General features: G+C 36.9%; 1 protein-coding gene across 6 annotated transcripts in view; it reads right to left on the bottom strand.

The window, feature by feature from the left end:
* LOC114328765 (interference hedgehog-like) overlaps nt 1-16454 on the bottom strand; it is a 306483-nt gene that overhangs the window by 32028 nt on the left and 258001 nt on the right. For all 6 annotated transcript variants that reach the window (XM_050646347.1, XM_050646348.1, XM_028277741.2 and 3 more), the window contains 6 exons: nt 16066-16147; nt 11595-11824; nt 10306-10741; nt 6566-7097; nt 5907-6203; nt 3113-3278 (listed from right to left, as the gene is read on the bottom strand). In XM_050646347.1, the coding sequence (XP_050502304.1) occupies nt 3113-3278; nt 5907-6203; nt 6566-7097; nt 10306-10741; nt 11595-11824; nt 16066-16135 (1731 nt within the window). In that variant the 5' untranslated portion in view covers nt 16136-16147. The remainder of the gene's footprint in view (nt 1-3112; nt 3279-5906; nt 6204-6565; nt 7098-10305; nt 10742-11594; nt 11825-16065; nt 16148-16454) is intronic.

A 16454-nucleotide genomic window follows, 5' to 3' on the forward strand; every position in this document is an offset into this window, starting at 1 on the left:
CGTTGTCTGATTGGCTGAGCGTCTCCGGTATTTATTTTATGCGTTACTATGCTTGTTTTGCCCTTATCCTTCTTATCAATAGCAAAAACATCTTGATACTCTATCAGCATAGACCTTACTTTTTCCGTTCGTTCATAGTCAAGGTCTTGGCATCTTTCAATGATCATCTCGACAAGGTCTTTTGGATACTTTGACTTTGATGATTTCTCATTGGTATTCATAGAGCAAATTGAAGCCACGGGAACACACTGTCCGATCAAAGCTCCTCTACTTAACTTAATAGCAGTTTCCCTTAAATTCATAACTCTTACAGGGATGACATCTCGAACTTTTACCAAAGTTTTCGCCGTTAGGAACTCGACATTTTCTACATCTTCGACCATCCTTAAACTTCCCTCTCGGCAGTGTCCATCAAGCATGGTCATCAGAATATTCTCACTATTACCGGGTATGGTTACGTCGCATGTAGTTAGTAAGCGGATGACATCTTCTTTGTCGTCGTGAAAGGGGAGTTGCCCTTCACCGTTGATCCTGAGAACTCCATTTTGAACATCCAATATTGCCCCCACTTTTCGTAGTACGTCCATCCCCAATATGAACTCGTCGGAGATCTCGGCAATTAATACTTGATGTTCAACTGTGGTCTGGCCAATGGATACTGACATATTAGCCTCGCCATATGTATTAATTAGCTCACCAGTTGCTGTTCTAAGCTTTACTGTTGCAGGTGATAATTTATTATGGTCTCGTACTACATCTGGACGTGCGATAGTTCTCGTTGCACCTGTATCCACCAAAAATGATCTACATCTATTATTGATACGACCTTCGATGTATAAGTTGTGGATTCCACCGGAGGACGTAAGGTTGACAGTTACTATGGGGGCTCTAGTTCTCGAGGTCGGCAGTTGCCCCTTGGTGTCGACCCGCTCTAGTTTTCCGACGGCTGTACGATCTTCTTACAATTACGACGAATGTGGCCTACGTCTCCACAATTCCAACATCTAGGCTCGCGTCTCTTTGGCATCTGATTACTTAATACTCTCCGTATCATTTCCTCCAGACGTTCATCGTTGTGTTCGTCACTTTCTTCAATGGTTCTTACTCTATGGCCTAGTGAAGTTTGACTAGCCGTTTCGTGTTCCAATGCAATAGCAAGTGCTTCATCTAAAACTTTCGGCCTTGCTAGTCGTAAAGCTTTCTGTAGTTCATTATCTTTCAGCCCATTGACGAAAGTATCTACTGCAATTTCTTCTAAAACGCTGTCTGGCACTTCTGGATAAGCCAACCGCACCACACGAGCCACATCTGCTTCAAATTCTTGCAGATTCTCACTTGCTCGTTGACTTCTACTTCGCAGTTGTGCTTTGTATACTTGTTGTAGATGGGCATCTCCATAGCGTTTTTCTAGACGAGTGAACAAGGTTCTGGTAACAATTTTCTTGACCCTTAGGAATTGATCTTAATATATCTGCAGCATCACCTCGCAAAGCAGCAGTCAAGGAAACAGCCTTTTCCTGTTCGGTCCAATGATTGGCGGTCGCAATAGCTTCAAATTGTCTAAGATATATGGACCAAGAGGACTTTCCATCGAATGGTGGTAATTTGAATCTCATATTATGCGACGTTTCGTCTCTCGGTAGTTCATCTTTCACTACCGGATCTAACGCTGCTGCATTAACTGATGGTTGTACTTTTGTATCGGTTATCATGCTCTCTAGTTGTTTGATCTTTTCTTCTACGGTCTCTACACTTTTCTGCATCTTATCGAATGTTCTAGAAACTTCTTCAAATTTCTCGTCATTCTGTCTACAAACGTTTTTAATTACTTGAGAAACACTTTCAAATTTCTCGTCGCTTTTTCTACTAACTTCTTCAAGTTTCTCGTTGTTCTTTATAGAAGTTTCATCGATCTTTTGAGAAATACTTTCAAATTTCGATAAGATCGCTTGTTCTGCTGATTGGAAGTGGAACGTCTTTGGGTCATCTCCATTCTCCTTGAGGACTTCCTCGAGTCGTGCTTGTAGGACTATCTTGAGCCCACTGCTGTCCACGTCCCGTTCCTCTAGCTGTTCACGGAGCTGTTTTACTGTAAGTTCTTGTAGCAACATCTTTGGTCGGCACACACGTACTTTCCAAAAGTCTTTTAAAAGTCTTTCCGAATACCGAACAATCAACGCACTTTAACTATTCCCGACGAATAGAGTCCAAAAGTCTTTTAAAGTCTTTCCGAATACCGAACAATTAACGCACTCCGGTTATTCCCGACGAATAAAGTTCAAAAGTCTTTTAAAGTTTCTGTGTAATTCACTTATTTATATCGCACTAACTTTACCGAACACCGACACCAACTGTAGCGTGATTAGTGTAATTACTTCTAATTACAATAAAACTAGCGGTTCGTAATTTATATACGACTTTATTTATATAAGTTATAGACGAATTTATCTTATACACTAAACTTATTCACAAAATATGCCCGTATTTATACCCAGTTGTTATTCTGGAACAATCGACTCCCATCTCGAGCTATCGGCTTGTTCCGCCTACGTGACGTACCTTCCAGAATTCTCCGGCGAGGCCTAGCACATCCGATTACGTCATTCTCGAGGTGTTTACTGTTATACGGGGATCGGCCAAGATTTCTCTTCCGCTACAATATGTATGTATAATTATATGTAGTAAGTACTGCAATTCATTACAACAAACTGTTCATCAATTTTCTTATTACCACCAATTTCTGCCTCAAATAAACGGGATTTATCTTGTCTCAAAAGAATCAACACGTATTGTCGAAACACCATGAAACAAGAGAGAATGTCAAGTACATCAAATAAAAAAAAAACAAAAAACACCAAAATCTCCTATGATGATTTAAGCCTTTTAGTTTGATGGTATACCTATATGCGGAGACAAAAAAAACCTTGCCGACCCTGTCTCCAAGGCCACGAGCCGCCACTGGCTATTAGTAAGGGTTGAAGTAAGGAATAGTTTAAATTTGAGGATGAAAATTACAGAAATCATACAGCGAAAAATATAAGATTATCTGTATGTGAAAAATTTTATTATGAGTGGTGAAAAGCAGTAGAAAATTTCTTTATAATAATCTTACCTTCCAGTGTATCTTAACAGATGTGGTATTAACAGTTTCAGTCTCTATAATTATTGGCGTAGGAAGAGGATTCCTAACATCAAAGTCTAACTTCTTCAAATGGAACTTGTCAGAATTGACACTCAACTTGTTATCGTTATTGGTATAAACGGCGGCTATCCTAAATCTATAAAATATATTTATGTTGGATAAATATAATAATCTCTTTACATACAATTGAAAAAATTCTTTATAAACGGTATATTTATTTTTAAAAAACCCTCAAAGGGCCACATCTAAATCAAAGAAAGTTTTCGATCTACATAGATCATCATCAGTGCTTTTACAGGCAAATCACATGTCGAGACACCAAAAATACATGGGTAAAAACCCTTTAAATGTCACCAAACTTGTATAGTTACATTATTATTAAGAAAACCAAGTGATGGATAAAAATTCGTAAGGATATGGCTTTTGGCATCCTATGACTCCCACAAGGCACATGGGTTGCTTGTTTAAAAGTATCCGGGAAAGTAACTGAGAGTTGCTACTCACCGTCCTTAATGTAAAGACATACTTTCAAACAAGCAGCTCACGTGCCTTGTGGGGTGTCAAGGGTGCCAAAGGCCATATTCTAACGGATTTTTATCCATCACTTGGATTTCTTAATAATAATTTAACTGTAGCTTCTTCTTCTTCTTCTTCTTATGCAATCCACTAATGGATGTTCGCGATCACGTTTGGTCTCATATGTCTCCTATGTTTTTTAGTACAGTCCATTGTTTGATATTACGGAGCCATGACATTTTCTTCCTGTCCACTCCCCTTCTTCCTTCGATCTTTCCTTCAATTAAGGTTTGCAGAAACTGGTATCTTTCATTTCTAATTAGGTGCCCCAGATATGCCGTTTTTCTCTGTTTAATTGTGCATAGCAGTTGTCGTTCTGTACCAATTCTTCTCAGGATTCCTTTTGTTATTCTTGCGGTCCAGGGAGCTTTAAGGATTCGTCGATAGATCCACATCTCAAATGCCTCTAGCTTATTCATTGTGTTTATTTTTAAAGTCCATCCTTCCATGCCATATAGGAGCACCGACCATATATAGCATTTTGTGTCTTAGGTTTAAGTCAAAGTCAGAGTTCGTAAAGACGTTTCTGAATTTCATGAATGCACTTCTGGCCCTTTCTATCCGACATTTAATTTCCATATCCGACATCCAGTCTTCACATAGCCAGGATCCCAGGTACTTAAACTTTCTTACGGGCTCTACATTTTGGTTGTTATATGCTAGTCTTGCATTTTAATGTTGACATAATTGACGGCTGATTATAAGGAACTTCGTCTTTTTTATGTTGATGCTAAGTCCCATGTTCTCGCTATGGTCTCCAATTTTATTAAGAAGGATTTGGAGGTCTTCTATATTGTCTGCTATTAGGACCGAGTCATCCGCATATCGTATATTATTGACCCAGGTACCATTTACTTTGATGCCGCTTTCGCATTCCTCAAGAGCTTCCTGGAAGATACTTTCTGAATATAAATTGAACAGTAGTGGGGAGAGAATGCATCCCTGTCTTACACCTCTGAGAATTTTTTAAGCTTGCGTTGTTTCATTATCCACCTTGACGACAGCTGTTTGATTCCAGTAAAGAGCTTCTATGCAACGAATGTCTTTTTGATCTATGTCGAGTTGTTTTAGTATATGTACGAGTTTATGATGTTGTACTCGATAGAAGGCTTTTTCATAATCTATAAAGCACATCATTACATCTTTCCTTTTATCGCAGCAGTTCTGAGCTAGCACTTGGGTTGCAACTAATGCTTCCCTGGTGCCCAGGCCTTTTCGAAATCCAAATTGTGAGCAACCAATAACCTTATCGCATTTTGTGGAGATTCTGTAGTGAAGAACTTTGAGGAATATTTTTAAAGAATGGCTCATCAGACTTATCAGTCGGTGGTCTTGACACTTTGTTGCGTTGTTCTTTTTTGGCAAAGGGATAAAGGTAGATACAAGCCATTGGACAGGGAATTTTCCTTTTTTATAGATTTGGTTGAAAAATCTTTGGAGTATCGTAATTCCCTCTTCATCTAACAATCTGAGTAACTCAACAGGAATTTGATCAGGTCCAACAGCTTTCCCGTCTTTCGAGGTATTTATTGCTCTAGTAATTTCTTCAATTGTGATCTCGGGACCAGATAGGTTGTTAATATCTATCACTTGTTCCTGAACGACTTCTGTCTCAGGCTTCTCGTCTGCAAAGAGATTTTTATGTATTTTTCCAATATGAGTTTCCTCTCTCATCTTGTGAAATTTTTCCTTGTTCATTTTCTAAGTTAGAAAACTTCTTTTTTTCTGTATATTCCAGCTACCTAATTTAGTTTCTTATGTAGATTGTGGTCATCATGTTGTTTTTGTAACTGTTCCATTTCGTCACACTGTTTCTTTAGCCACTTATTTTTTGCCGTTCTTATCTCTCTTCTTATGCGTTGTTGTTGTTCTCGATATTTGTCTCGGTTCCCTTGGTTTTTATGTTTTCTTTTTTCTTCGAACATTGCCAGGATTTCGTCAGTCATCCAACTTTTCTTTTGTATTTTTTGTTTATAACCTAATTCTATTTTAACTGTAACATGTTTTGTTAATATTTAAAGGGTTTTGCCCTTGTATTTTTGGTGGCTCAGCATGTGATTTGCCTGTAATAGCACTGATGATGATCTATGTAGATTGAAAAGGTTCTGTAATTTAGATGTGGCCCTTTGAGTTTTTTCATCTTTTATAAAGGATTTTTTCAATAAAATGTTTTTAAAGAAATACTCACCTATAGATATGATCTGGTTTCAAATTGGTAATGTCATAATCCCTAATATTGGGAGGTATGTCAAAGTTGGCAGTCTTCCACCTTCCAGGTCTGCTACTACCATTATGAGCATTCGGGTTGACAGGTCCTAGTTCCTTATACTGAACTTTGAAGAACGAAATTGGCAATCCTGTGTCTTGTGATACGTTCCAGCGCACCACTACAGATACGTCGTTTAGACGCGATATTACAGGTTTGCCCGGAGGAATGAGCTTTGGAGGTTTTTGAGGACGTTTCGGCGGCCTCCTTGACGAATGCCTGAAAATATATTTGATATAATCGCCAGAATATAACTAAAACATGGGAGGTCGATGGACGATCCTAACAAAAAGAATATACAGATTCTTTACAAAACTATAGCACACTTTTCAAATGCGAAAGATCTTTTCAACTTCTCCTCTTGAGTTACTTCCACTATTAAATTTTCGACAAGACATTTCAGTGACCTAATATCGCTATGTCGTTTTAAATATGTTCCTCTCACTTCCTACCTTTTAAAGTGAATACCTACCTTAAATTCTTTCCGATACTGTATAAATAGCAAAACAATGAATATCAACAACTAAGAGATAATAGTTACTAAGCATTAAGTATTGCTTATGTACTCGCTACGTACTTACTTTCTATGAGGTCTTGTTGTAGCTATCGAAGTATCTGTTGATCCCAAAGGTATCACGCTGATCAGTATACTACTATAAACAGTTTTAACCACATTTCTCGCAAAGAATTGCAAATTTCCAGCATGTCTTTTCTCTATCCTAGTAAAGTTTATTCTATTGCCTTTAACGTCAACCAGACTATCGTTCAACACGGAAAATCCATTGAGGAACCAAGAATAATGAGGTGGAGGTATTCCTCGAACGTTACATTGTAAGTCCAAGAACTCGCCTTGTTTTGGTTCTGTTTTATTTGTCTGGCAGTCTATACTAGGTTCTTCGTTGTATATTAGAGATATTTGGTGAGATATCGTTCCGTGTGTGTTGGTATAGTTACACATGTAGACTCCTTCATCCGAAGATATGACGTTGTTGATAAGAAGGCCCCCTTTTTGCATTTCGATACGGTTCGAAGGGAGTTGACCATTTTTCTTGAACCATACTACTTTTGGTATGGGGTTGCCTACTGCTGCGCATTCTAGTAGGATTGGATCACCTAAAAAATACAATTTTTTATTGACTTGAGTATTATTAAAAATATCCTAGAAACTTATGAGATCTTAGAGTAAAAGGAAAATTAAAAAAAAATCATTTGTAAATATACACGCGCCTTCGGAAGAAAAAGAAATAGAGGTAAAGGAAGAGTTTTATAACTTACTGGACTAAGTATACGAAATCATCTCCAAGTGTGATCTCAAAGTAGGGCTTTTAGATGCCGATACTAAATTAGGTAGAGAAGACATTTATGCCCACGATAGGAAGATACAAGGAATGAAAATGGTCACCTTTTAATAAAAAGTACCTACTTCCAGAGAAAGGAAATACATAAGGACACTTGGATCGCCGGATGATCAAAAGGTAAATCAAATAGACCTTAGTTTAGTAGAGAATGATGTAGAAAAAAGCATAATGCATATACGATCATATAGAGCAGAGGTCACCAATTAGCGGACCGCGGTCCGCATCCGGACCGTATGCTAGTTTTTTGCGGACCGTGATTAAATTCAGAATATAGTGTTTTCCAATTTTGAAAATGTTTGGCCATGAAATTGTGTACTATGTTTGGCTCAACTTATATGTGCGAAGCCGCTTTTTCAAGAATAAACTTTATTAAAAATCGGTGCAGGTCTCAGCTAACAGATAAATCTCAACTCCCTAATGAAAATCAGTTGCACTGTTGAACTAAACTCATTCCGGACTTGAGACAGGTTGTACATTTTTTTACATAGGAAACAACTTTTTAAATAAATTTAAAAATTATCTTTTTGCCCCGAAAATGTATTTATTGGTTATTTGTGTGATTTTAAACAAAAAAGGCCTCTTGTCATTTTTATAAAGTTGATAGTTAACGAGTTATAAGCTATTTAAAATGTGAAAAATGCGAAAATCGCCTAGGTACGCATTTTCGAGGCTTGAAAACGCATGTGTAAATTATTAGTGCTCCGGTTGACAAGTGCCTTAAAGTTAAACTTGGCATTACATTTCAAGATTCACGGCTTATTTCAAATAGACTGCTGTTTTTTAATTGTTAATTGTCGGGCGTCGCACTTTATGATGCGTCTCTGTCGCATGTATACACATGTACTTATGCGAAAAATCCCAACAAATATTTGACATTTATTAAAATTTTATGATATATTATTAACATAGTTTTTATTAATAATTTATTTATTTATTCGATTAATTATTGCCAATGTGCTAATTAAATACGCCAATCATGTAGTGCGATACGCACCACATAGTGCGACGCGCCACCGCGATAGATTAAGGGTCGAGGACGTGCATTATTAACAATTAAACAACGGTCTAAATTTAAATACATCCCGATTACTCAGCATAATCTTGAAATTAAATGTTTAAGCTTCAATTTAGGCACTTGACAACCTCAAAAATAATAATTTACACATGAGTTTTCAAGCTTCGAAAATGCTTATTTTCGCATTTTACAGATTTTAAGTAAATCGCTTAAACTCAAAATCTATTAACTTTTGAGGAAAGATCTTTTTTGTTTAAGATGGCCCAAAAATGCTAAAAACATAGGTATATTCGGGGACAAAAAACGTGATATTTTGAATTTGTTAAAAAAGAATGTTAAACAATTTTTGCCTAAAAATTTCGCCCGGTACCCTTTAGATTTGTTATTATGATGGGATGATATTTTTTAACAAGAATCCGCAAAGAAACCGGATCAGCACAACCGGGCACAGGTAGCATTAAGTCCGGACCCCGAAAGTGTCATAGGTCTTCGAAACGGACCCTCAGGGAATATAATTGGTGACCCCTGATATAGAGGGCCAGATATACTCAGATTACTTTTTAGTGGGAATTAAAATGAAACAGATAATACCTATAAATAGAAACAAAATTAGAGAAAAATGTCATATAAACAAGCTAGTCAGGTTACAACTGGAAGAAGACAAAAAGGGAATACGAGTTGACACTCAACTCAACAAGAAATTGGAACTTTTTATAGAAAATGACAATGTAGAACAACCATTGGGCATTATTTAAAGTATTGTAAAAGTAGTAGCAAATGGCACTAGCTAGTTTATCAAGAAACAACAAAAGCCATGGTTCGACGATGACTGTAAATTAGAAATAGAAAAACGCAACAAGCTACGATTAGACAGTTTAAGACTAAAAACGAAAAAAGCGGAAACACATTACATAGATCAAAGAAGAAACACCAGTGCAACATTAAGAAACAAAAAGAGGAAATTTTATGAAGATAAGTTGAAAGATATATAGTATTTTTACTACAAAAGCGATATTACGTAGATCAAAATTTTTGACGTAAGAGAACTGTCAAAACATTAGAATGTGACTTTTCATTATTGCCATGTTTATAATAAATAATAACACTGGCAATCAGTGTTTATAATAAACATGGCAATAATGAAAAGTCACATTCTAATGTTTTGACAGTTCTCTTAAGTCAAAAATTTTGACCTACGTAATATCGCTTTTGTAGTAAAAATACTATAGAAGACAACTACAAAAGTAATCTAGAAATTTATATCAAGGCATTAAAAATCAAAAAAGCGAATAAAAAACCGCAGCCTGCTTGTTACAAAGATAAAGAAGAAAAAAATGATATTTGATCTTTGACTAACGTGTAAATTAGAGCTGGAGCGTCAGATAATAGAACAAGTGATGGAGTTTAAATACCTAGACATCACACTATCTAGCTACGGAAGACTCGAAACAGAAGTGGAAGATCAAGTGAATAAAGCAAACACAGCCGCAGGTTGCCTGAATGAAACATATCATCAGACCAATAATGACATACGCGACAGAAACACGATTTGATACAGACACAGATTTGAGGCAAAAAGAATGCTAGAAACTGCACAGATGAAAACCCTTCAAAAAATCGATACGTAAGACACTGGGACAAAGCTAGAAGTGCAGATATACCTCGGAGATGCAAGATGGGCAACATTAATAACCGAGTAAAAAACAGAAGAGTAGAATGGAACGACCACATAAGCCGAATGACAACAAATCGAAGTAGTAAGGATGCGAGAGACGGTTCCCCAATAGGAAGGCAATCAGTGGGAAGACCACGAAAACGATGGAATGACAACTTACTAGAGGCGCATTGAAAAAACAGACAGAACCATGTCTACACAAAAAGAAGATGTGAAAATAATCAATTTTCCTTATAATTAATTTATGATCAGTTTCAAAACATTTGTGCTCACCTTTTACAACCGTATAACTCCTCTTCGGCTCACTTATAAAATAGGGTTGTCTAGGAGACGCATACTTAATTACTTTTAAATTTAAATACACACTAGAATTGACATTTTTCATAGTATTACTTGCTCTACAACTATATATTCCCGTGTCCTCAGTATTGGCATTCGGTATCACCAACGACTTTGATTGATGCTTCAGATATGGCGAACTGACGAGTTCTCCTCTCTTGAAGTACTCTATGGACGCTTCTGGATTTGATTCTGGCACCAAGCACCGCCACAACACTGTGTTTCCTACTAAAACAGTCGCGTCTGTACTATCCTGCCGAGGGAACTCTTTTAGCACTGCTATGGTTATTCTCCATGGCACTGAAGCTACTACATAAGCCCCGTAATAAGCGAGACACTGGTAGTCACCAGCACTATGAACTCCATTAACCTAAAAACGTGGAAAGACTACAGTAAACTGTGTTTAAAGCACGTAAAATACAACAGAATATCATACATACATTTAATTAAAAATCATTAATATCTACAAAATTTAAACAAGATGTGACAAACGATACAAAAATAAGTATTTATTTATAGTCAACAATAAGTTTGAGCCGCAGGTTGCCTGAATGAGACAATATGGAGAAATAAAAATATCGGAAAAGAAATGCGGCAGAAACACCACCCGACACAGAGAGGACAAAAAGATTGCTCGAAACAGCGGAGATGAAAACCCTTCGAAAAATCGATGGTAAGACTCTATGGGACAGAGCTAGAAGTACAGATATACGACGGAGATGCAAGATAAATACCATTAATAACTGGATAAGAAACGGAAAAATAGAATAGAATGACCACATAAGCCGAATGACAACAAATAGGGTAGTCAGGACAGCGAGAGACGGTTCCCCAATAGGAAGACGATCAGTGGGAAGACCACGAAAACGATGGAACGACAACTTACTAGAGGCACATTGAAAAAACAGACAGAGTCGTGTCTATACAAAAAGAAGAAGGAGAAAAATAAGTTTACAAAAGTGATTGTAGAATTCTTACAGGAACTCATGAACCTGACACTCATTTGATGACGTCAATCTACGAACGAAACGGTGGAATCAGGTGCAAACATTACTAAAAACATCAGAGTGCAGGTCGTACCCTGTCGCGCAATTCAGCATGAAATTAAAATGGTCAAATGGTTTTAGGCTTCTTTTTTTTCGGGTATACGTATATTCAAGGTTCATGAGGTTTTGCACCAACTTTACATGCAACTGGAACATAGGAAATAACTGGATGCTTACCTGGATCTTCATCGCCGATTTCTTTCGTTGTTTATTGTACCTTCCTTCCGGTACTAAGTGGAATGTGGAGTTGCTTAGGTCAATGTAGGCGTTGGGATTATAAGGATCGTCGGTGGGATAAAACTTCCATTCGAATTTATCTGGTTCTATGTTCATTTCACACGTCAGGACAGTCTCGAAGTTTATCGGAAGAGCTATGGGTTCTGGATCTGACACCATATACATAGTGTCTAAAAGAAAATAAAAATAAAAGTAAATCAAAATGTATATATAGGTGCAATTGATTTTGAAAAGACTTTTGACAAGGTCCGGTATAACAAAATGCTAGAAATATTGAAAACAGCTGAATTAGATAATAAATATTTGCGAATATACCAAATCTATACTGGGATTAAGTGGCAAGAATAAAAGTTGAGCAAGAACTGTCAGATGAAATAAATATAAAAACAGGAGTGATACAAGGCTTTATACTATCGCCTTTACTCTTTAACTTGTATTTAGAGGAAATGTTTAAGGAAGCTTTAATGGAGGAAATGTTTAGAGGAAATGTTTAAGGAAGCTTTAATGGAGACAAAAGGTATTATTGAGAATGGAGTAACCGTGAACAATATTAGATATGACGACGATACTCTAGTGCTGGCTAATTGAGGAGAATACCTTCGAAGCCTAATGAAGAAAATAAAACAAATATGTAATTAGTATGGAATAAATCTCAACGTTAAGAAAATTAAACATATGATAGTAGTTAGCAAACAAAATTATATATAGAATGATAGAACAAAAAGCCGATATGCCACACTAGACAGAGTAGACAAACCCGTGTATCTGGGCATTAATATCAGAAATGGGATAAAACCTCAGAACTTAAAAACCGAATAGAACAAGCCCGAGCTACCTTTTTTAAAAATGAGAAACTACTTTGCAGCTACGATCTTAGTATTGACTTTCGCGTTCTAATGACATATTCCTATATGTCATTAGAACTGTTTCACACTATTCTCGGTGCAAAGTACAAAATGATGCCAGTTTATATGGGTAAACTGTTTGATGCATTAGTGGAATAGATTCCTAGCATCTTCCAATGACTTGGCTAAGCTTTGGTTATACAGTTTACTTTAATCGTTATAGACACTTACTTCTTCTTCTTCTTACATACGTGAATGCAAGGACTGCAAGGTAATTGTTAGTGAGACAGTAAGCCAACAACATAAGCTGCTTGTTCTGGACATCGAAGTAAAAAGCGAAACTAAACAAAAATATCGGAGAGGACCACAAAAAATCAAGTGGTGGCTGCTAAAAGATGAGAAAGAAGGTCTATTCAGGGGAAAGAATAGAAGAAAAAATATGTTGGAACATGAAAGGAAGCCCTAACACAATTTGGAGAAAAATGGCCAATATTATCAGAGAGACGGCTATTGAAATACTTGGGAAAACGTCAGGAAAGAAATTTGAGGATAAAGAGACTTGGTGGTGGTCAAATGAAGTACAAGGAAAAATAAAAGAAGGGAAAATTATATAAAAAGTGGCAAGAAACCAGATCGGGCATAGATTTTCAAAACTATATGGTCGTCAAAAAGGAAGCGAAAGTAGCAGTAGCAAAAGCTAAAGCAGAAGCGTATTCAAACCTATACGATCAACTTAATACCAGGGAAGGCGAAGCAAAGATACATATATAAAATAGGCAAACAGAGAGCAAAGAAAGCAAGATATTTTAATCAGATTAGATGTATCCGATATGAAAATAACAAAATACTAATTCACGAAAAGAATGTCAAAAAGAGATGGAGAAAGTATTTTACAGTTTATTAAATGAAGAATTCGACAGACAGCCTGTGGAGTTAACGGAGACAGTAACAGCAATGGTTACCAGAATAACAAACGAGGAAGTGGCTCAGGCGCTTCAAAAAATAAAGAAAAGAAAAGCAGTCGGACCAGATGATATTCCTGGGGAAATATGGAGAGCATTGGGAGAGACAGGAATAAGTTGGCTAGCAGATCTATTTAATAGAATTATGGAAGTTGGACAAATGCCAGACGAATGGAGAAGCAGTATATTAGTACTTGTCTACAAAAACAAGTGAGTCATACAACAATGTACAAACTACAGGGCTATAAAACAACTTAGCCACACCATGAAAATATGGTAGAGAGTAATTGATAGACGGATACGTGAAGAAACCGAAATATCCGATAATCAATTTGGCTTTATGCAGGACAGATCAACAACAGCTGCAATTTTCATTGTAAGGCAACTGATGGAAAAATATAGGAATAAAGGGACCAACGCTCATATGGTATTCATTGATCTTGAGAAAGTATGATAGAGTTCCTCGAGAGATTCTGTGGTGGGCACTCAATAAGAAAGGAGTCCCTGGCGAATATGTAAAGATTGTGAGAGATATGCATGAGGGAGTAACGACTAGTATTAGGACAGGTGTGGGAGAGACTGATAAATTTCAGGTGAAAGTAGGATTGCACCAAGGCTCGGTGCTTAGTCCTTATTTATTATCATTAGTTTTGGACCAGATAACAGCGAAATTACGGGGTAGCATTCCATGGTGCCTAATGTATGCTGATGATGTAGTGCTAGTAGGAAATAGTGAAAGAGACTTAGAACAAAAACTGGAACAGTGGAAACAAGCTCTGGAGGAAAAAGGTTTAAAACTTAGTAGGACAAAAACAGAGTATTTGGAATGTTCATTTAAAGATGGGAGTTACTACAAATAAAATGGTATCTTTGGATGGTGAAGTGATTGTGAAAAGCAATAGTTTTAAGTACCTAGGATCGGTATTACAGAGTAATGGAGAAATAGATGGAGATGCATGCAGTAGAATTAGGGCTGGATGGATGAAGTGGAAAGAAGCGAGTGGTATGTTGTGTAACAGAAAAATTCCAATGAAGCTGAAGGGAAAATTCTATAAAACAGCCATAAGACCGGTTATGATGTACGGAACCGAATGTTAGGCAGTGAAAAAGAAAGAGGTACAACGAATGCGTGTGGCGGAAATGAGAATGCTTAGATGGATGAGTGGTGTGACAAAGAAGGATAAAATTAGAAATGAGTATATTAGGGGAAGTCTAGGTGTGGTGAATTGATGCCAAAATGAGAGAGCATATGTTAAGATGGTTTGGTCATGTTCAACGTCGAGACGTTAATCACCCAATACGAAGAATAGCTGAAGTGCAGATTCCTGAAAGGAGTAGGAGAGGAAGATCAAAGAAGACCTGGGGGTGACGATAAGGCAGGACATGTTCGCAAAGAGGATTAACATTGATATGACCCAAGATAGAATTGTGTGGAGAAATGCAATTAGGTAAGCCGACACCGCAAAGAGAATGGTGATAAGGCAAAGAGAATGGTGATGATGAATGATGACTTCTCCTTCCCTGGTCAGGGATCGCTAAACGCATACGTTGATACATTTAAATAATATATTTACCAACCAGTCAGACCTGCTCAGAGTTCGACCTTACACTGAGACTAAGGTTTACTAAATGCTACGTGTGGTCGGTGCTGCTATATGTCATAGAGGGCTGGACACTCAAAACGAGGGATATAAACAGATTAAAAGCCTTCGAAATGTGGCTTTATCGCTTTATCGCTTTAGGATACTAAAGACACCATGGACGGCGAAAGTCACAAATATAGATGTCCTTAAAACAATCAACCAAGAACGCAACTTTTCTAAACCATCAAGAAAAGGAAAACGTCATATCTGGGTCACATCATGCGAAACGAAAAATACCAGTTCCTTCAACTTATAATCCAGGGTAAAATTGAAGGTAAGAGAGGAATAGGACGCAAACATAAGGCAATGGACAGGGATTAACGACATACAATCTCTGATACGCATTGTAAGAAACAGAGAGTTAATGGAAAATGTGATCGCTAACATCCATTAGTGGATTTGCATCTGAAGAAGAAGAAGAACCAGTCGGCAGTCGGTACGTTTTACAAAATAGAAACACGTTTTAGAGGACGGTAAGGGACTCGACTTGAATCAAAACGAGTCTAATTTTATATTGCTATATCTTTCCAGTCCTACTTTATGGAGTGGAAGCGTGGACTCTAAGTGAGGATTTGCTTAAATGTTTGAAAGTATTTCAATTGTGTGTATATAGACGACTACTAAAAATAAGCTATGTAGACAGAGTTAGATATGAGCTGAACCAACCGATACAATTGATCAATACAATAATAGACGCAAGCTAGAATACTTCGGTCACATTATGAGACACCCTAAAAATATAAACTGTAACATCTGATCAGTCAGGGAAAGATCAAAGGGAAACGTGGTCCTGATAGAAGAATTACTACCTACTACATAATTATTCAGAAGTGCTGTCAATAAAATCACGAAAGCAAATATTGTAGCCAACGTGATATCCAACGATCCATAACGGTCATGGAACTAGAAGAATAAGAATAAGAAAGATAAAATTAATCACTATAAAAAATATTTTGTTTACCTGTCAGTATTCCCTCGAAGAACATCACCACTAGAATAGTGACGATGGTAAAAATATAACTTCCCTCCATGTTTCTGCATGCCTGAAACAAGAAATAACAATAAATTAATAAAAACTATGGATTGGTCAAAGCAAAATGTTAATTGTAATTTTCGTAATTAATGAAAAAACCATAATGACATATTGCTCGCCCGGAAGAAAAGTGACATAACTCAAAAACATAATTCCAGTCATCTTGTTAAACTCACTCCAAAAATCCTATACTTTTATCAGGAAAAGTGTCACATAGATGTTTACTTCCAACTTCGTAAGATGGCGGTAGTGGCATCATTTGGCGGTAAAATGAATATTTTTATTTCGAACAGTGACACTTTTATGCTCTGACGTTC

The sequence above is a fragment of the Diabrotica virgifera genome, chromosome 3, assembly GCF_917563875.1.
Source record: "Diabrotica virgifera virgifera chromosome 3, PGI_DIABVI_V3a".
In the NCBI taxonomy this organism is placed as follows: Eukaryota; Metazoa; Arthropoda; class Insecta; order Coleoptera; family Chrysomelidae; genus Diabrotica; species Diabrotica virgifera.